At 41.7% G+C, this 20,968-nt stretch overlaps 2 protein-coding genes and 1 pseudogene across 12 annotated transcripts; all 3 read left to right on the top strand.

The window, feature by feature from the left end:
* Nucleotides 1-987: 987 nt before the first annotated feature.
* Nucleotides 988-3,170, top strand: LOC146701965 (uncharacterized; annotated as a pseudogene). Its single transcript, XR_014922314.1, has 4 exons — nucleotides 988-1,827; nucleotides 1,927-2,084; nucleotides 2,500-2,590; nucleotides 2,795-3,170. The product of XR_014922314.1 is annotated as an uncharacterized LOC146701965 (transcript).
* Nucleotides 3,171-5,920: 2,750 nt separating this feature from the next.
* LOC146701964 (receptor-type tyrosine-protein kinase FLT3-like) lies at nucleotides 5,921-15,481 on the top strand. 3 transcript variants are annotated; one of them, XM_085468424.1, is made up of 14 exons: nucleotides 5,921-5,981; nucleotides 6,141-6,482; nucleotides 6,564-6,685; nucleotides 6,797-6,908; nucleotides 7,415-7,563; nucleotides 7,752-7,930; nucleotides 8,091-8,229; nucleotides 8,311-8,488; nucleotides 8,627-8,727; nucleotides 8,832-8,946; nucleotides 9,030-9,232; nucleotides 9,310-9,416; nucleotides 9,703-9,747; nucleotides 12,812-15,481. In XM_085468424.1, exons 2-14 carry the CDS (start codon nucleotides 6,475-6,477, stop codon nucleotides 13,307-13,309), a joined length of 1,956 nt encoding a protein of 651 aa, XP_085324550.1. In that variant the 5' UTR covers nucleotides 5,921-5,981; nucleotides 6,141-6,474; the 3' UTR covers nucleotides 13,310-15,481. The 3 variants fall into 3 exon arrangements, with proteins under 3 accessions (XP_085324550.1, XP_085324549.1, XP_085324552.1); XM_085468423.1 differs by having other exon boundaries at nucleotides 6,561-6,685; XM_085468426.1 differs by lacking the exons at nucleotides 5,921-5,981; nucleotides 6,141-6,482; nucleotides 7,415-7,563 and having other exon boundaries at nucleotides 6,620-6,685.
* A 396-nt stretch (nucleotides 15,482-15,877) lies between these two features.
* On the top strand, nucleotides 15,878-20,968 carry LOC146701963 (receptor-type tyrosine-protein kinase FLT3-like). Of its 8 annotated transcripts, none has more exons than XM_085468410.1 (16): nucleotides 15,878-16,060; nucleotides 16,154-16,386; nucleotides 16,536-17,015; nucleotides 17,304-17,380; nucleotides 17,970-18,121; nucleotides 18,200-18,324; nucleotides 18,436-18,547; nucleotides 18,749-18,891; nucleotides 19,068-19,246; nucleotides 19,407-19,545; nucleotides 19,627-19,804; nucleotides 19,920-20,020; nucleotides 20,125-20,227; nucleotides 20,362-20,567; nucleotides 20,668-20,752; nucleotides 20,847-20,968. In XM_085468410.1, exons 3-15 carry the CDS (start codon nucleotides 17,006-17,008, stop codon nucleotides 20,748-20,750), a joined length of 1,608 nt encoding a protein of 535 aa, XP_085324536.1. In that variant the 5' UTR covers nucleotides 15,878-16,060; nucleotides 16,154-16,386; nucleotides 16,536-17,005; the 3' UTR covers nucleotides 20,751-20,752; nucleotides 20,847-20,968. The 8 variants fall into 8 exon arrangements, with proteins under 8 accessions (XP_085324536.1, XP_085324539.1, XP_085324541.1 ...); XM_085468413.1 differs by having other exon boundaries at nucleotides 15,878-16,113; nucleotides 16,240-16,386; XM_085468415.1 differs by having other exon boundaries at nucleotides 15,878-16,386; nucleotides 16,536-16,577; nucleotides 16,939-17,015.

Here is a 20,968-nt window from a genome sequence, read left to right as displayed (position 1 = left end):
CAGTCGATGTTCTAAAAGACAGCATTAAGGAGTCCCTTGCAAGGAAGTTCCCCAGGGAAGACTTTGTGAACATGACGAATAAAGCAACCATTTTAGGCACAGACTATAATATTGGCATGATGCTGCCGTTTGGCTCAACAGGAGGCCTACCTGACTTTGCAGAAATCCATCAAATAGTCATTGTGCACAGAACTCCTGTGTTTGTTCTGAAGTTGCTTAGAGGCTGGTACTGTGAACACCTGAGGAGTTTCAAAGTAGAGCCCACAGGAGAGACAGAAATCCTTAAACATTCTGAACTGAAAGAAACATGGCTGCATACAATATAGCAGATGGCCGTATGGTGTCCCTTAAACACTTCATTTGCACATCAGAGTAAGTGTAATGGGTTGATTATTTCTGTTATATCAAATGTTTGTGCACTTATTGAAATTATTGAAAAAATATATTATTTTACCAACAACTTTATGGGCAGGCATCCTGTCTTATTTGTTTATTGTAATGTTTATTTAACAGGAACAATACATATAACTTTGAAAAAGAAAATAGAAGCATGTGATGCACACTTAACCCTCCTCTATTCTTCTTCCCTTATCTCCCTCTTCTTAAAATGACAATCAAAAATTATTTATCCAAAATTCTACTGAACTAAATCTCTGCTTTTATTTCTCTGGCAGAAGATAATGAAGAAAATATATGCATGTAAGCTTATCAACTATTAATAACCTGTCTCAATTTCTTTTCTTTCTCTGTCTCTACAGCTGAGGAAACACAAACCAAACAACAATGGCAGTTCAGTTAAGAGTCGTTTTAGAAGAACACAGCATTCAAAAGTTGACACTTCCAACAGGAATTCCTAATACAGTGGATGGGGATACATGGGGAATTTGGACTGCTATACAAGACAAAGACTTTGACAATCAGTTTTTCAGTGTCATCTCAACTGCTGACTTGTATGACAAGGCCACTGTTAAAGTGATCCTTAAAGAGCCAGTAATCACCCTTGACTTACAACCAGTATGTGAATCAGGATCATCGTCTGCATTGAACTCTTCGACTTCAGTGAGCACCCATCCTGCAAGTACTACTGAAACGGACACCTGCCCTGCCAATCATGATGCACCCTCACAGGTGTCTGACTGCGCATCGTCAAGTTCCAGTGACACCATCATTCTCCCTGATTCATGTCGCCCTGCTGCGTGGCCAGTGCCATTTCAAGTACCGGAGTTTTCCCGAGACATACAACTAATCCTCGCTGAGGCAAACAACTCATATCGCAACACTGGAAGACCTTTCATGGATGCCAGTGTTAAATCAGCAACAATGCAAGACCTTGCAAAAGTAATTTTTTCGTACACTGCTTACCCAACCAATCAGCAGATCCTCTCAGTGGCTGAAGCCTTGGTTTCAAAGTTTCCGTGTCTTAGCCAGGATCATTTGCCGGCTTATATGGCTGGCAGCAGCGCAGAAAAAACAAGATGCACAATTACCGTGCCAAGCTAAGATCTCGAAAATTTTCTTACCCGGAAATTGAAATTAATGCCTTAAAAAGGAAGCATCCAGCTGATGCAGTGCCATCAAAGAATGTAAAAAAGCCAAAAAAAAGCAGAGGTTAATTATCTCCCTCCGCATCCTACTGGAGAAACCCAAGAGACACTGGAGAAAGAGAGGCTTGAATTAATTTATGAAATAACAAAGAAAAACAACGCCAAGATAATTGCAGATAAAATGAATAAAACGTTCTCTAGCCGAAGACTTGGAGTGGTCAGCCTCTGCCCCTCTGTGGGTGAGTTAAAAGAAAGGTGGCCAGCATTATTCACTGAGGCTCAGGTGAGTATGTGTGATAACTATTCCTATCCACCAAAAAACAAATGTCAAACAAATGTCAACAAATTGAAATGTCATTTTTTTTGTCCCCTTACTTCTTAGCTCATCGAAGAGTTCAGACGCATCACCACAGTTTCTTTGGTGGAGACATTCATGCTGAAACTTGATGAGTACACACCAGGTCTTTTGCAGCTTATGCCTGCCAAAGGAGGAGCTGCTGGTTCCAAGATGAGACCTCTGCTGGACACTTTGAATGACCTATGTTAATTGACTTTTTTCACAAATATGTAATTATGGAGGGCTGCAGTGGGTAGCAAGAAGGTCCTGGGTTCAAATCCCGGCCCAGGGTCTTTATGCATGGAGTTTGCATGTTCTCCCTGTGCATGTGTGCGTTCCCCCCGGGTACTCCAACTTCCTCCCACAGTCAGAAAGCATGGCTGTTAGGATAATTGGTTTCTCCAAATTGTCCTTAGGTTTGAGTGTGTGCGTGCATGGTTGTTTATCCTGTCTGTCTCTATGTTTCCTTGTGATTGACTGTCCAGGGTGTACCCAGCCTCTCACCTGTTGAAAGCTGGAGAGAGGCATCAGCCATGTTTTTGTTTTTAAGTAATTCAGTCTTAATGTAAGTAAAGCACTCGACTTAGTCTTTTCACTAAATTGTATCTCCCTACAGACACAGAGCATTGAGAAGAAAAGGGATCTCCTTATCTGCTGCCTCATTAGCTACCTCGGGGAAAGACAAGAAGATCTTTTTCATGACTGCCAGGTTTGTCATATTGATAACAGTTTACTTATTAACTCAAGGGATCCTAATGTTCTTCTCTCCTGTCCTTTCCTATCCCCTGTTCTCCCCTTCTCCATTCATCTTCTGTCCGCTCCCCTCTTTAGATCAACTGAAATATATTGAAAAAGCATCTTAAATAAAATAAAACGTGTGCATGCTTTTTGTTTCTTTCTTTTTAACACGTAGGAATGTGAGGATTACACAGACAATATGATGAAGGTGATCGTGATCCACATCATGGCTGAGGAGGATCCATCAGATGTGTCCATTGTGTGACTTGGGAAACCAAGTGATGGAGGGATGTGGAAGCCGAACAAAGGCATGTGTACTGCTGATGGGACTGATATATGCCCTCAACCTCGAATATCCGAAGGAGCTGAAGAACACATTTGACACTTTTCAAAAACTGTTTTTGGAACTTGACGGGGCGAAACTACTGAACAAGGTCCACGGCCTCAAAAATAAGCTTATGCAATGCATACACCTTTCCCCTCTTGTTCCCAGAGGACATAGCTTGATGGAGCTGTATTTTTCTTCTGACAGCAAGCACAGAAACTATTGAATGTTGGTGTTAGTGTTCTGTTCTATCTATCCATATATATGTTTGATAATGTACATGCACAGAAACAACCTTGTAGAGTTTCTGTATGTGCTTTTGGCTTTTAAAATGGACTGAGTGGCCTTTGAAAGTGTTGTCTGCATTAGCCGTTGTGTTGCACTTTATTCTGTATTTTTATGGAATAAAAACATTGAGATGAGGAACCATTTGAATATCTTTTTTGGGGGGTACATTTTACCTTATATGAATAGGTAATGTTTATCAACTGATAATAATTAAATTTTATTACTAATTATCAGGTATTACCAACTAGCAAACAAGAGATAATTTTACCTAATTTCAATGAGTAAGTAGCTGTTGAATGTATACATAAATATGGGGTAAATTTTACCCAATTTAATTAAGTATTTCATAGCTTTTTATTGAAGTTATTTTATACACAATATATTGAATCTACCCCAAAAAAGTCAATGCAAATTGTTACCTCAGATTTATTGGGTAGATTCTATAGATGACTTCTTACAGTGTATGTAATTAAACTGAGATGTTTCCTTTAACCTCACCAGAAATGGGAGTCAGTCCATGGTCACATCACAGCTTTCTGAGACAGATTCAGGGGAGTACACTCTGACCTGTGAATCTAACAATGCCACCATTTCCACAACTGTGATTCTTCATGTAATGAGTGAGTAACAGCTTCTCATCTTCTTTCTTCTACAATACTCAAACAAACTCTGTTTGATCATAAATGAGTGATAATAAAATGAATTTAATTGTTTTCTTTGATGTTGTTTAGAACGTCCAACAAAACCACAGCTGATGCTCGATGATGTTGACGTGTCAGATACTTCCCCGCTTTTTAAGTGCATCTCTGAGGGTTTCCCAAATCCCAGAATCAAATGGTCTGGGTAAGATGCTTTAGAATAGCAGCACTTCTTAATGTCTGACTTCAGATTAAATCATTTAGAGGGATACTTTCACAAGCTTTGGTAATAATGTTTTTCATAGACACACCAACCTGAAAAATATGGGTATTAGACAAGGTTTGATAATAATATATGTCAGAGACACAGCGCTCTAAAAATATCGTTTTACACGACTAACAATGGGTTTTTTTCTCTGTTTGAACAATAACAAGGATGGACAATGGAGTTTTAAGGGTAGTGACGGAAGGACAGAGAACACAATATCAAGCACTGAATATTATAATAGAGGAATGATGTGCTGTGCAACCAATGCTGAAGGACGAGAGTGCTCCCAACTGTATGACTACGGTAACTGGATTTAAATGAACTAATAACAAATTTAATACATCCATAAATTATTACAGGAGTTAATTTGAGTAAAATTTGGTTCAAATACTTGAAGTGAAAGTAACAAAACTGAGATTCACTAACTAATCTCAGAGAAGCAAATCACAAATGTTGACCACGGTATATCTTTCTGACTTGAGGCCCTGATGTGTGTTTCAGACTTACAGAGCAGTGTAATGACCAAAGATGAGGTATCTAATGTCACCCTGAGCGAAGGTCAGTCGTTACAGGATTCAGTCTGAGATCACCTGTGTGGGAGAAAGGAGGAAAACACCTCCATGTCAGGACATTATCATGTAAACCAGAGAAGGAGGAGGCGGTACAGTAATGTCCTGTAATCAGGGAGAGTTTCCTTAAACTTTCTTGTTATGTTTGTCAGAAAACTGACCGACCTCTTTAATATTCCTCAGTCTGAGACACAAAGTACTTCATTGATAATCATCCTCACAAATAAAATCTGGGCCAAAGTGTATCATGTTATCTCTCCTGTAACATTTATCTCCAAAAAAAAAAAAGTCTGTACAACTAGATAAGTGTAGACAAAAAAACCTTTTCATGAGCAATTCAGTTGAAGTCCAGCACACTATGTGCTCAGTGCTGGGATATTGCTTGAATTACAAGATTTCAGTCAGGAAGCCTATTGGCAGCATCTATGCATCTTCCTATGTTACCTCAGAAAGATCTTCCTGATTGAGGATTCCAACAGGAAGCAAAACAGTTCCATTTAGGAGGGACAGAGAGGCACCCTGGGATAATTCCCCATCGCCCGGCAGACAGTTTTGTGTGATCAGGTAAGGCCAATATTTCAACCCTGTTTACATTCATCTGTGGTCTTTTCCTGTGTTTCTAGTTGGAGGTGCTGTATTTCACTCGTGAAGGCAGTTTACCTATTCGATGTATGGAGTAAGTTACATTACCAGTACTTTCTTAACATGACCTCACTTTTATAGCTAAAGGTAAGTTGAGTCCTGTTATTCTGCTTGTGTGTGGATCACTTTGTGCAGATAAGGAGCATTCTTTCTCAAGCCAGTTTCGCTCTCCTGGCTCCCAAGTCTGTGCACCACCAGAGCTCAGTGAAAAGACTTCTTTTCTTAAGGACACATTTATGTTGAGTTTCCTCTTTTTCCCTGACCTTTTTTTTTCTTTTTAATAATAGTTTGAATAATTGTTTAAACTAAAGATTCAGTTTTCTATCTCTCCAGCTGTTCTGCTGCTGTGTGCTGTTGGGCTGCTCTGCTCTGATGATGTGAAGACTCCAGTCTGTGTATCCAGTCATGAGGTAAGAGCTGTTTTAAATAAACACTGAATTCTTTGATAAGCCCCTGTTGAACAGTCATAACTCACATTGATATAGTATGGGATTGATCTAGTAATCAGTGATTATTTTACAGTTTCCTAATAAAGAGGAATTAAATGTTGGCTCTTGTTTTTCAGGCAGCATGTTTGCTACCAGCTGATTATCTGAATCCATCTGGTCCCATCAGTAAAGTTTTGGCTGTGGGTAAGTGTCAGAGGATTTTTGTTTTTAAAGGTTTTATTATTCATATAATAATCAGCTAAGAGTGTTTATATTTCTGTCTTGTACTCAAACAGCTGCATATTTTAACTGCTGGCTCTCTACTCTATAACGGAAACTGTTTGCCTTCTTATTAAATGTCAGCAGCAGGAAACCGCCACCCAAGAGTAAGAAACGACCTTGTGGAGGATACAAAGTTCTTGAGAAATCACACCTGCTTGCTTGACAAGATAAGCATGATATTTCCTTTTTTGTATGCTTCCTGCTGTGTATAAATAAAGGCAGCGAGCTGCTCCACGGGTGTGAATCTCTGTTGAGGTTTCACCCGTGCACGTTAAACTGCTGAAATGTCTGAGTGTTATTTCATTACATCTGAGTGCTTGATAAAAGAATCTCTAACAGTGAGAAACACATCATCTCCCTGGAGGGCCTCTCTGAATCTCTTGTCTGCCACTGGATCAGAGGAGAAGACCGAGTAATGACAGCGTAAGTGACCGTCTGTGTTTCTGTTTGGGTGCTTTATATTTCTATGTATTTAAACTGAGATGTTTCCTTTAACCTCAGCAGAAATGGGAGTCAGTCCATGGTCACATCACAGCTTTCTGAGACAGATTCAGGGGAGTACACTCTGACCTGTGAATCCAACAATGTCACCATGTTCTCCACGACTGTGATTCTTCATGTAATGAGTGAGTAACAGCTTCTCACCTTATTTCTTCTACAATACTCAAACAAACTCTGTTTGATGATCAATGAGTGATAATACAATTAATTTAACTGTTTTCTTTGATGTTGTTTAGAACGTCCAACAAAACCACAGCTGATGCTTGATGGTGTTGACGTGTCTGATACTTCTCCCCGTTTTAAGTGTGTCTCTGTGGGTTTCCCAAATCCCACAATTACCTGGTCTGGGTAAGATGTTGTCTTTTACATTTGTATGCAAACTTTAGAATAGCAACACTTCTTCTGTCTCATTTTAGACTGGATCATTTAGAGGGACACTTTGTTGGGATCTGTGGTTAGGATAGGGTATCAGACAGCACAAGAAAACAGCAGGTAAGTTGGGGGAGGGGGGTTTCTCATGGAAAAGTGGAACATTCACATAAGCAAAGGAGCCAGGCTTCACTGTTTGTAGTTCAACTATCCAGCAAAAGAGTCTGCCACTATCTTACGTACGGCTACAAATGAGGATATCAGGAACATGTATGTGATTTTTCGCACAGAGGGCAGCAACACGAGACGAGTACCACACCTGCAAAAAAAAAACACCACCACCCCCAAACCCAACTCCCACCACCACACACATACAGATAGTTAAGAAGAGAGAGTGAGTGTGCAAGAAGAAAGAAAGTGGTCAAGACTGAGGGACTATGACAGTTTCCCACCACTAATAATGTGATTTTTCTCTGTTTGAACAGAAACAAGAATAGTGATGAGGCAAAGATGTTTAAGGGAAGTGACGGAAGGAAAGAGAGCAAAGTATCAAGCACTGAATATTATAATACAGGAATGATGTGCTGTGCAACCAATACTGAAGGACAAGAGTGCTCCCAACTGTATGACTATGGTAACTGGTTAGAAATTAATTAATAAGATGTTAAATAACTCCACAAAGAACGTGTCCATATATTGTTACAGGAGTTAATTTGAGTAAAATTTGGTTCAAATAACTTCACTTCAAGAAGATCCAGAGATTCACTAACTAATCTCCGAAAAGCAAATATTTCTGACTTGAGGCCCTGATGTGTGTTTCAGACTTACAGAGCAGCGTAATGAACAAAGATGAGGTATCTACTGTCACCCTGAGCGAAGGTCAGTCTCTGCTGCTTCGCTGCAGAGTTACAGGATACAGTCTGAGATCACCTGTGTGGGAGAAAGGAGGAAAACAGCTCAATGCCAGGACATTTTCATGTACACCAGAGAAGAAGGAGGAGGTACAGTAATGTCCTGTAATCAGGGAGAGTTTCCTTAAACTTTCTTGTTATGTTTGTCTGAAAACTGACCGACCTTTTTAATATTCCTCAGTCTGAGACACAAAGTACTTCACTGATAATCATCCTGCAAATGATCATTATTATGGGGTTTTTCTTCCAGATGTGCATTAAAAATGACTCATATTTCGGTGTTCAGATGGCCTACCTGTCCATCAGATCAGTGAGAGAGGAGCACAGCGGCACATACACCTGCACGAATGCAAATAAAAATTCAAAGTCTGTTCATGTTAATGTCTCAGGTCAGTAGACTTCATTTCATGTCATTATTATTTGAAACTGTTCCCACTGAATAAATCTGGTTTATTCTTGTGTTTCCTCAGATGAAGGTTTCCTCTCTGCACAGCTGGATGAGACCAAGATCATATCAGCTCAGGAGGCATCCAGCACCTGCTTGCAGGCCACTGTTTCCTACCATCCTGTTCTCCAGTACTGTTCCTGGGAGACTCCTGACAAAAACAGGACTAAATGTGTCAGGGAGACATGGGTAACACAGCACAGGTACTTCAATGACGCAAACTGTCATCATGTGGAAGTGTAAAATTATCCATTCATTCACGTTTTTCATGAGCAGCGACAGAGAACTATGCTGTCTGGTGTAATCATGTGATATGAGGACTGTAATGAACTGTTTCTCAGGACTGTGAAGCTTTGTGATCCACTCATATCAGGAGATTATAAATTACACCTGGAGGCTGGAGGACAAAAGGAAACAAAGACCATATCAGTGTGTGTTGTAGGTGGGTTAATGTAACCTTTGTTACAGTTTTATTATTACTTAAATTTAATTATCATTTATATTTAAAATGTGAGATTGTTTGAGATCATCTGATTTTTGTTCCAGATGAACCAAAGTTCAACTTCTTGTTTAATAAGGATGATGGTACCCTCAACCTTGAGACTGTCAGTCCTGTGCCAGCAAACTATACCTGGATGTTTTGCTCTGAGTTCAATCACAGGTATGATTACCTGCACAGCCGTTCAGCTCAGAGAGCATTTTAGCTCTGATTATTTAAACTCCTTTTATTTTGTTTCACTGCAGCTGTGAAACAGACTCATCCTGGGATGAGGTCCCAAATGCATTTAAAGCAGACTCTGATGTTTCCTGCAACAAGCCGATCAAGAGCTCAGTGAGACGAGAGCTCGGGGATGGACATCATTTAAAGTTTTGTCTGACAAACTCAGTTGGCTCCTGGTGCCAAAGTTACCACATAATCATCCCACCTACAGTCCAGTACTCTATAGGTAATAAAGAGTATTTGCATCAGAAAATATTTGATGAAATTCATTTAAAGCTGTCATGCTCACATTGTCGTTTGTAGGTAAACAACCTCAGGATATCATATTCCTGCTGAAAGCAGGCAATATAACTCTCTTTCTCGTTCTGGTAGTAGTCAGCACAGTGCTCATATTCTTCATCAAAAAGAAGGTAAATATATTCAGCTTTTTTAACAAACACAAATAGAAGAGGGCACCAAGTCATTTGTCTTTGCAATATAAACCTCAGTATCAGCCTTCGAGGGAGATTAATTGAATCTTTCATGGTTTTTGTTTGTTTCATAAGAGTTTGGTATCTCTGTCACAGTAATGTATTTGTGTAGCACTTTTTAAAACACAGTTATAAAGTGTTTCGCACTCAGGATAAAGCTGTCATATCCAACAATGGTCATGTTTTCAGAAGACTGTGTTCAGTTTTTAAAAGGTTTATTTTACAGAATTTCAGATCAACGGGGGAGAGTCTGGAGCTACAAGAGTCTCGGGTGAGTGTGTGTTCACCGAACGAGAACGGTCTTCTGCTAGAGAAAAACAGGTGAGAGATATTTTATTGGGATGAGGATTTGAGGTTTTACTTGAATATTTTTCCAGAGTAGCTGGAGGAGTAAGTAGAAGGCCAGAGTCTAAGGATTCACTGGACCTGGTAGAGGACCCGAGCTTGAAGGATAAACCGCCCGCAGGGGCGTGCTGGGTGTTTTTATATATAAAAACACCCAGCACGCCCCTGCGGGCGGTTTATCCTTCAAGCTCGGGTCCTCTACCAGAGGCCTGGGAGCTTGAGGGTCCTGCGCAGTATCTTAGCTGTTCCCAGGACTGCGCTCTTCTGGACAGAGATCTCCGATGTTGTTCCCGGGATCTGCTGGAGCCACTCGCCTAGCTTGGGAGTCACCGCACCTAGTGCTCCGATTACCACGGGGACCACCGTTACCTTCACCCTCCACATCCTCTCGAGCTCTTCTCTGAGCCCTTGGTATTTCTCCAGCTTCTCGTGTTCCTTCTTCCTGATATTGCTGTCATTCGGAACCGCTACATCGATCACTACGGCCGTCTTCTTCTGTTTGTCTACCACCACTATGTCCGGTTGGTTAGCCACCACCATTTTGTCCGTCTGTATCTGGAAGTCCCACAGGATCTTAGCTCGGTCATTCTCCACCACCCTTGGGGACGTCTCCCATTTTGACCTCGGGACTTCCAGGTTATACTCGGCACAGATGTTCCTGTACACTATGCCGGCCACTTGGTTATGGCGTTCCATGTATGCCTTGCCTGCTAGCATCTTTCACCCTGCTGTTATGTGCTGGATTGTCTCTGGGGCATCTTTACACAGCCTGCACCTGAGGTCTTGCCTGGTGTGATAGACCCCAGCCTCTATGGATCTTGTGCTCAGAGCTTGTTCTTGTGCTGCCATGATTAGTGCCTCTGTGCTGTCTTTCAGTCCAGCTTTGTCCAGCCACTGGTAGGATTTCTGGATATCAGCCACCTCCTCTATCTGCCAGTGGTACATACCGTGCAGGGGCCTGTCCTTCCATGATGGTTCCTCGTCTCCCTCCTCTTTCTTGGGTTTCTGCTGCCTGAGGTATTCACTGAGCACTCGGTCAGTTGGGGCCATCTTCCCAATGTATTCTTGGATGTTCGTTGTCTCATCCTGGACTGTGGTGCTGACACTCACCAGTCCCCGGCCCCCTTCCTTCCGCTTAGCGTACAGCCTCAGGGTGCTGGACTTGGGGTGAAACCCTCCATGCATGGTAAGGAGCTTTCTTGGGGTGGCTGTAGCTCAGGTGGCAGAGCAGGTCAGCCACTAATCAGAAGGTCGGTGGTTCGATCCCAGGCTGCATTCTGGCTGCATGCCAAATGTCCTTGGGCAAGATACTAACCCCGTGTTTGCCTACTGGTGGTGGTCAGAGGGCCCGGTGGCGCCTGTGTCCGGCAGCCTCGCCTCTGTCAGTGCGCCCCAGGGCAGCTGTGGCTACAATGTAGCTTGCTATCGCCAGTGTGTGAATGTGTGTGTGAATGGGTGAATGACTGAATGTAGTGTAAAGCGCTTTGGGGTCCTATGGACTAGAAAAGCGCTATACAAATGCAGGCCATTTACCATTCTTGTCTTTATGTCAGTGGCTTCTATCTCCTCCTTTGGCCAGCCTATTACCCCAGCAGGGTACCTGATCACGGGCAGGGCGTACGTGTTGATGGCCCGGATCTTGTTCTTACCATTCAGCTGACTCCTCAGGACTTGCCTGACCCTCTGCAGGTACTTGGTGGTTGCAGCTTTTCTAGCGGCCTCTTCATGGTTCCCATTCGCCTGCGGGATCCCCAAGTACTTGTAACTGTCCTCTATGTCTGCAATGTTGCCTTCTGGTAGTTCAATCCCCTCAGTTCTGACTACCTTCCCTCTCTTTGTTACCATCCGGCTACACTTCTCCAGTCCGAACGACATTCCAATGTCATTGCTGTATAGCCTGGTAGTGTGGATCAGTGAATCGATGTCTCGTTCACTCTTGGCATACAGCTTGATGTCATCCATGTACAGGAGGTGGCTGACAACTGCTTCGTTCCGTAGTCTGTATCCGTAGCCAGTCTTGTTAATGATCTCACTGAGGGGGTTCAGGCCTATGCAGAACAGCAGTGGAGACAGAGCATCTCCTTGGTAGATCCCGCACTTGATGGTGACTTGTGCTATGGGCTTGGAGTTGGCCTCTAGTGTTGTACGCCACATCCCCATTGAGTTCCTGATGAAGGCTCTTAGGGTCCCATTGATCTTGTACAATTCTAGGCATTCCAGTATCCAGCTGTGGGGCATTGAGTCATAGGCCTTCTTGTAATCAATCCAGGCAGTGCACAGGTTGGTCAGTCTGGTCTTGCAGTCTCGGCTGATTGTTCTGTCTACCAGTAGCTGGTGTTTTGCGCCTCTGGTATTCTTGCCAATTCCTTTCTGTGTCCCGCTCATGTATTGACCCATGTGCCTGTTCATCTTAGCCGATATGATGCCTGACAGGAGCTTCCATGTAGTACTGAGGCAGGTTATTGGTCGGTAGTTGGAGGGGACCGGTCCCTTCTTGGGGTCCTTGGGGATCAGGACCGTCCGGCCTTCAGTTAGCCATTCCGGGTGTCTCTCGTTAACTAGCAGCTGGTTCATTTGTGCTGCCAGACGCTCGTGGAGTGCAGTCAGCTTCTTCAGCCAGTAGGCGTGAACCATGTCGGGCCCTGGTGCTGTCCAACTCTTCATACTGGAGACCCTTTCTTGGATATCTGCCACTGTGATGGTTACTGGACCCTATATATATCTATATATATATATATATATATATATATATATATATAAGCATTATACCTGAAGTACAATATGTTTTATTCATTAAAAGAAAAGCTTGTAATCATATATTTGTGTTAATCATGTGTATGTGTCACGGGGTGGAGAGGGACAAGTTACCTAAGATATTTTTATTGTGCATGTTTGGTTGTGTTTTACTTTCTTTAATATTGTATAGTGTTGTATTCTTATGGGTTTTATTGCCTGTTTTATGGTATTCATCGGTGACTTGTCCTGGAAAGTCTCCGCCCCTCCTTGATTATGAACCCGACACACCTGTGAGGTCCCGGAGGCCAATAAGAGTGATGGGAGACGAGAGAGAAGAGACTGATGGTGGAGTGAGGACTGGGAGAGTGAACGGTATCAGGCGGTGGCGGCGGCCACAAGCCCAGACGGGCTGGTGCCGGTTGGTTTGCCACAGGAAAGCGGTGGCAGAGTTGAGAGCTCTGCCCATTCGGGAAACCGGAACAGAAACATTGATAGGGCGGCGAGACGCCGCCGGGTTTTCCCTTCTAAGGCGGCTAGAGTTGGCTAATGCAGGCACCAGCGCGGAGAGCACCAGCAGGAGGACCAGCGCGCAGAGGCACCAGCGCGCAGAGAGCGACAGTACCAGCGCAGAGAGCGACAGTACCAGCGGGGAGAGCGGAGACAGCACCAGCGGAGGCTACGAGACGGCTGTGCCGATTTCCAGTTTTAAAGAAGCGGCGGGCGGAGTTGAGAGCTCTGCCCACCCGGGGTAAGTCTCTGACTTATCCCTTTTTTATGAAGTAAACCTGTCTGGAAAGAATAGTGACTGCCGCTTCCTCTCCTTCTTCAGCATATCAGGACGTGAGTGCGAGAGGGAGGCGAGGACTCCGCTGGTTCCTTTGGTTATACCACTTGCTGGATTTCTTAGCTCCCTGGGACTTTTAGGTCGTGGCGCAGGCCACTGGACTTTTTAATATTGTGTTTTATTGACTTTTATTGTGCTACCCCTTGGCCAAGGTTGTTTTAATTCATTTTGCATTTTTAACTATTTAAATATAATAAATTATATTTTTAATCATACAGTTTTAAATCGTGGGCTTTCCCTTGGCGGCTCCACTGCTCACTGGAGGAAGGTTTCCTTCCTTCGCACAAAACCACTGTGGAAGTAAAACCAGCCTTCCGGTGTTCCAGATCTACTGGCGTTTAGATCAACTGGCGTTGGTCGAACAGATGTGTGGCATTCTTGCGTTTCAGGAGCTACTACCGACAAACCAGCAAAAGAACGCCAAATGTGTCATCTGTGACACTTGTGAGGTTGTCTCAAACACACTCCGTCAGTCTTGATGCTGTTGAACAACAAAATGTTTAAAAATGTGGCGAGTTTACCTGGTGATATCCTCATGCGCAACGCGATCACGAAAACAGCAAACAAGTAATACCACGCCGATGTTGTTCACAGGACAGCAAGAGTAAACGATCGGGAGACTCTTGTCGTCGTTATCGTTCCCCTTGCACGGTTTATTTCTCCGAATTCAAGGTTTTTGCTTCACAACTAAAGCGAGCAGTTTACTTTGTGCACTAACATGGACTCGAGTCAACCAGCGCCACCTCTGGCCAAGTGCCACAGCCTACAGCCAGATCAACTTGTGACACACATCTGCAGCACGTTTGATTTCGTTTCATGCACAACACATTTGTACCTTTCAATTGTGTCTGTTTGTCCCTAACCCTAATGATATCATATATTCCTTATTGGCCTACATTTGTACAAAATTCCAAATTATATACACAAAGTCATAGAAATCACCACTCCAATTGGTCATCATGATTTTGATATTCTTTTTCCATAACAATGAAATACGCCTTGGACAAATATGACACGTCAATATTTCATTAGTGTTGTCACATCACATCCTGTAAGCATCGTTTGTCTGTGTCCTTTCTCTGGAAATTAATATTTCCAGCCAATATAGGCAATCCATCAACATGGCTGGAGAGTTGGTAGTTATATACAGTCTGTATAAGTGTGGTTAATCCAATGAAGATTTGTAAGGAGATGGCAGTTACTTTGAATTCACAGCAGTTACACAGTGATTAGTAATAAACAGCCAGTGAGAGTGAGTGGATTTAAGAAAGTCAGTGACTCGGGTGTGTCGCTTGGTTTGTCATCTGTTTGTGAGACTGGAGGAGACGTAGAAATCTGTTTTAAATCTTAGTTAGGAAGATTCCTGTTTGAAAACAAGCACTTTTTGTGAGAAATGCAAGAAGTACATCTGCAGAAAGCACACAGTTACATTCTGTCCATCATGTGGACAAAATCGAAAATGTTGAGCATTGAAAAACTGAGAACGCTGGGCAAGTTCAACAGAAATGTGTTTGTAAGAACGAAAAACCAAATTGTTCCTAAAATAGTTATGGAAAGTCACTGTTGTATGTCTGTGTTCTACATGTTAATCTGATGGGAAATAAAGTTGCTATTGTTTTATTGCAGTTTTTGGATAATTCTGAGTGGATTTACACAGTACGGATCTAAATGACCCGCAACAAAATCAATGTCACTTTTTTGTTTTTCAACATAATACAAGGGTTAATTTCCAAAACTTCCATATGATCTTCAATTTGTAGCAGATCCACTATCACACAGCAGCTGGAGCAGTTTCAAATGGAGCTCAGTCCACTACTACCATAGCCTACTACTAGATTAACTTGTGACACATCTGCACCTGCTGCTATGATCACATTGAGTAGAGGCTGAGTGGCTGCACTTACCCCTGGTACATCCAAATCTACCCACAAACATGTTGAAAGATGCAATGCCAGCAATGTGGATTGTCAACACTGAAAACAATCAGTAAGCAAAGACAACAGGGATCACTTTTTTCTGTTTATTTAGCATGCGCAACATTTGTAGTCGCCTTCTGCACAGGGGAAGTCCACACACACTGTGGGGTACCACTTTCCACAGAAGGTGCATTCAATCTGCAAGATTGAATGAGATTGTCAGAGTCATTGTCTGACTGTTTATTACTAATCGCCTGCTGTACATTCACAGTAACTGCCATCTCCTTACAAATGTTTATTAGTTTAACCACACTTATACAGACTGTATATAACAACCAACTCTAAAATGTTTGTTCGCAGAGTAAAGACACAGACAGACTACACTAACGACATGTGATGTTACAACACTAGTGAAATATTAGTGTCATTTCATTCATTTCAAAGGTTTATTTGCATGACGCACAAACAGACACAATTGAAAGGTACAAATGTGTTGTGCATGAAACGAAATCAAACGTGCTGCAGATGTGTGTCACAGGTTGATCTGGCTGTAGGCTGTGGCACTTGGCCAGAGGTGGCGCTGGTTGACTCGAGTCCATGTTAGTGCACAAAGTAAACTGCTCGCTTTAGTTGTGAAGCAAAAACGCTGAAACCGGAGAAATAAACCGTGCGAGGGGAACGATAACGACGACTAGGGTCTCCCGATCGTTTACTCTTGCTGTCCTGTGAACAACATCGGCGTGGTATTACTTGTTTGCTGTTTTCGCGATCGCGTTGCGCATGAGGATATCACCAGGTAAACTCGCCACATTTTTAAACATTTTGTTGTTCAACAGCATCAAGACTGACGGAGTGTGTTTGAGACAACCTCACAAGTGTCACAGGTGACACATTTGGCGGTTTTTTGCTGGTTTGTCGGTAGTAGCTCCTGAAACGCAAGAATGCCACACATCTGTTCGACCAACGCCAGTTGATCTAAACGCCAGTAGATCTGGAAAACCCGCTCCGTTACATATGTGTCTATTTTATTTTGGTCCCAAGGGAAAAGCAATCTAACTTTTATGAGAAGGTAAGAAGTGACTTTTATTCAAGTCAAAGTACTTCGCATCAAAATGTGTGAAACATGATGTCGTTTACATGTGAAGCCACTCGTCGATTTCTACAAAAAGATTGAGAAAAACAAATAACAGAAAGCGAAACTGTACCATTTCCATGTAGGAGGGGCAGTGAGGCAGACTTCTCCAGATTAGGCAGCTTTGGGTGAGCAGATACTTTCAACGTTTCAACCTTGTTTGTACTCATCTTTGCTCTTTTCCTGTGTTTCTAGTTAGAGATGCTGTATTCCGTCTGTGAAGCTAGTTTATCTATCGGATGTATGGAGAAAGCGTCCCGTTATGATCCAGCTGTGATTAATTACTTGTGTTTGTTTTTCCTTTGATATTATTAGGATATTATTAACTGTTTTGTCTTGTTCGTGAATATTGCTGGTGCTCTGTGAGTGTGCGAGGACCCCTCTCAAATCCTGCCCGTCTGGTGCGCAATATCCTCGCTTCTTGTCTTGTTTTTCCACCATCATAGAGACTAGCCCTTTTCATTTCCTTGGGATGAAATTCTCATATAGGTAGCGCTGTTGCAGCAACAAATTTTCCTTTCAGAATACGAGAAAGAAAACTTGGAGGCAGAGAAACATGATTGCAGGTGAGTGAGAGTTATTCATTCCTGCACAACAACAATCGAAGGTAATCACAGACTTGCAATCAAGGTTTGTGTAGTTGGCCAGAGCTAAATTTTGAGTTATGAAGCATTTTGTTTATGACACAGTTGTAGTTCATGAATACAGTCTGACTTAGAAAAGCAATCATTTCTTCTTAATGATGCATTTATGTTCCTTTTTTTTTTGGTTTTGTTTTTTCCCACTGGTGTATATACATTTGTTTTGATTTTCAGTAATATTTAAACTAAAGATTCAGTTTTCTATGTCTCCAGCTGTTCTGCTGCTGTGTGCTGTCGGAGTGCTCTGCTCTGATGATGTAAAGACTCCAGTCTGTGTACCCAGTCATGAGGTAAGAGCTGTTTTAACTAAACTCTGATCAAATAACTGAAAGTGATACTGACAATGAAGTCTTAAAGCAGGGAATAGTTCTGAGATGACATAAAATGAACTATTATTCTTTAATAAACCCCTCTTGACCAGTCTGAAATATGCATTAATTGCACATATACATATCTGGGTAAACAAGACACCTATAGTCTAGATAAGACAGAAGTGAACACCCATTTTCATGCTGTGCATCGACTCTTTAATGTTTGTGTAGCTCCAGCTTACCTTCGCAAATGGCAGTGTGTGTGTTATGGTGTACAGGGCAGCAAAAAGCACACAGCAACAGAGAGGGAAATAGTGCTAGCTGCTCTTTCTGTGATTTCCTGTAATCACTTTGTGTCATTCTAATACATTTTGAAGAGGTTTTAGTACAAGTTTTGTTCAGGTACAAAATATAAGCTTCGTTTGTTTTGTTTTTTAAAGGAAACATTTAATCAGGAGATCAACTTTTTTTATGTGTTTTCGGGAAAATCTAATTCAGATCTTGCCAGTGGTGATGATTTTACTGCTGCTAAATGAAGGAGGATTAAATGTTGGCTCTTGTTTTTCAGGCAGCATGTTTGACACCAGCTGATTATCTGAATCCATCTGGTCCCATCACCAAAGTGTTAGCAGTGGGTATGAAACTCATCATCTCCCTGGATTTCCTCTCTGAATCTCTTGTCTGCCACTGGATCAGAGGAGAAGACCGAGTAATGACAGCGTAAGTGACCGTCTGTGTTTCTGTTTGGGTGCTTTATATTTCTATGTATTTAAACTGAGATGTTTCCTTTAACCTCAGCAGAAATGGGAGTCAGTCCATGGTCACATCACAGCTTTCTGAGACAGATTCAGGGGAGTACACTCTGACCTGTAAATCCAACAATGTCACCATGTTCTCCACAACTGTGATTCTTCATGTAATGAGTGAGTAACAGCTTCTCACCTTATTTCTTCTACAATACTCACACAATCTCTGTTTGATGATCAATGAGTGATAATACAATTAATTTAACTGTTTTCTTTGATGTTGTTTAGAACGTCCAACAAAACCACAGCTGATGCTCGATGGTGTTGACGTGTCAGATACTTTTCCCCTTTTTAAGTGCATCTCTGAGGGTTTCCCCAAACCCACAATCAAATGGTCTGGGTAAGATGTTGTCCTTTACATTTGTATGCAAACTTCAGAATAGCAACACTTCTTAATTTCTGATTTTAGACTGAATCATTTAGAGAGATGCTTTATTTTGATTTTAGATAGGTATCAGACAAGCTTTGGTAATAATGTTTTTCATAGACACAGCTTTCTGAAAAATATCAAAATGGGTTTTTTTTCTCTCTGTTTGACCAGTAACAAGGATGGACAACAGAGTTTAAAGGGAAGCGACAGAAAGACAGAGCGCACAATATCAAGCACTGAATATTATAATAGAGGAATGATGTGCTGTGCAACCAATGCTGAAGGACAAGAGTGCTCCCAACTGTATGACTACGGTAACTGGATTTAAATTAATTCATAACAAATTTAATACATCCATAATGAATTTATCCATAAGTTCTTTCTTCAAATACATATAGTGAAAGTGAAAAAACAATGTTTACCCAGAGATTCACTAACTAATCTCCAAAAAGCAAATATTTCTTACTTGAGGCCCTGATGTGTGTTTCAGACTTACAGAGCAGCGTAATGAACAAAGATGAGGTATCTACTGTCACCCTGAGCGAAGGTCAGTCTCTGCTGCTTCGCTGCAGAGTAAAGGGATACAGTCTGAGATCACCTGTGTGGGAGAAAGGAGGAAAACAGCTCAATGCCAGGACATTTTCATGTACACCAGAGAAGGAGGAGGAGGTACAGTAATGTCCTGTAATCAGGGAGAGTTTCCTTAAACTTTCTTGTTATGTTTGTCTGAAAACTGACCGACCTCTTTAATATTCCTCAGTCTGAGACACAAAGTACTTCACTGATAATCATCCTGCAAATGATCATTATTATGGGGTTTTTCTTCCAGATGTGCATTAAAAATGACTCATATTTCGGTGTTCAGATGGCCTACCTGTCCATCAGATCAGTGAGAGAGGAGCACAGCGGCACATACACCTGCACGAGTGCAGATAAAAACTCAAAGTCTGTTCATGTTCATGTCTCAGGTCAGTAGACTTCATTTCATGTCATTATTATTTGAAACTGTTCCCACTGAATAAATCTGGTTTATTCTTGTGTTTCCTCAGATGAAGGTTTCCTCTCTGCACAGCTGGATGAGACCAAGATCATATCAGCTCAGGAGGCATCCAGCACCTGCTTGCAGGCCACTGTTTCCTACCATCCTGTTCTCCAGTACTGTTCCTGGGAGACTCCTGACAAAAACAGGACTAAATGTGTCAGGGAGACATGGGTAACACAGCACAGGTACTTCAATGATGCAAACTGTCATCATGTGGAAGTGTAAAATTATCCATTCATTCACGTTTTTCATGATCAGTGTAATCATGTGATATGAGGACTGTAATGAACTGTTTCTCAGGACTGTGAAGCTTTGTGATCCACTCATATCAGGAGATTATAAGTTACACCTGGAGGCTGGAGGACAAAAGGAAACAAAGACCATATCAGTGTGTGTTGTAGGTGGGTTAATGTAACCTTTGTTACAGTTGTATTATTACTTAAATTTAATTATAATTTATATTTAAAATGTGAGAATGTTTGAGATCATCTGATTTTTGTTCCAGATGAACCAAAGTTCAACATCTTGTTTAATAAGGATGATGGTACCCTCAACCTTGAGACTGTCAGTCCTGTGCCAGCAAACTATACCTGGATGTTTTGCTCTAAGTAAGGTGAACAGGCCGACCCTCTGCTCAGGTAATCATACCTGTCATTGGACAGGTATGATTACCTGCACAGCCGTTCAGCTCAGAGAGCATTTTAGCTCTGATTATTTAAACTCCTTTTACTTTGTTTCACAGCTGCAGTGAAATTGACTCATCCTGGGATGAGGTCCCAAATGCATTTCAAATAGATTCTGATGTTTCCTGCTATAAGCCGATCAAGAGCTTAGTGAGCAAAGACGTGTTAAAAGGAGACCAATTCAGGTTTTGTCTGACAAACTCAGTTGGCTCCTGGTGCAAAACCTATTACATGATCATCCCACCTACACCTCAGCCCTCTATTGGTAATAACAAGTCTCATGAATATATTTACTGAAAATATTTGATGAAAAAAAAAAAATTCTAAACGTTGTCATGCTCACATTGTTTTGTTTTGTTTTTTAGGTAATCCACCTGAGGAGAACTCCTTCCTGCTGACAGTATGTTTGGTTCTGGTTCTGCAAAACCCATTACCCAGTATTCTCTAAAGGTACAAAGAACTTTTTATTTGCATTACTTTTTAATAAAATGTCAATTATTAATTAATCAATTCTTATTATTGTCCTTGTATTTCTATATTATAGATGGTGTACCTACTTATAACAACATGATGGTGCTGAAAGTAGGCAGTTTGCTTCTGCTTCTGGCTTGGCTGTAGTCAATAAAGAGCTCATGTACCTCATCAAAAATAAAGTATATATTTGGT

The sequence above is a fragment of the Copadichromis virginalis genome, linkage group LG9, assembly GCF_057382275.1.
Source record: "Copadichromis virginalis isolate Kocher_CV1m ecotype Utaka linkage group LG9, C_Virginalis_male_GT1.1, whole genome shotgun sequence".
Taxonomy (NCBI): domain Eukaryota; kingdom Metazoa; phylum Chordata; class Actinopteri; order Cichliformes; family Cichlidae; genus Copadichromis; species Copadichromis virginalis.
This window is presented reverse-complemented; position numbering and strand designations above follow the sequence as displayed.

Coding starts and splice junctions, on each gene's coding strand:
- LOC146701964 (XM_085468423.1), top strand. Junction 7,564..7,751: donor CTCCCAACTGTATGACTATG/GTAACTGGTTAG, acceptor TGTGTGTTTCAG/ACTTACAGAGCAGCGTAATG. Junction 8,728..8,831: donor CATATCAGTGTGTGTTGTAG/GTGGGTTAATGT, acceptor TTTTTGTTCCAG/ATGAACCAAAGTTCAACTTC.
- LOC146701963 (XM_085468410.1), top strand. Junction 17,381..17,969: donor TCTGTGTACCCAGTCATGAG/GTAAGAGCTGTT, acceptor CTTGTTTTTCAG/GCAGCATGTTTGACACCAGC. Junction 18,548..18,748: donor CCCACAATCAAATGGTCTGG/GTAAGATGTTGT, acceptor CTGTTTGACCAG/TAACAAGGATGGACAACAGA.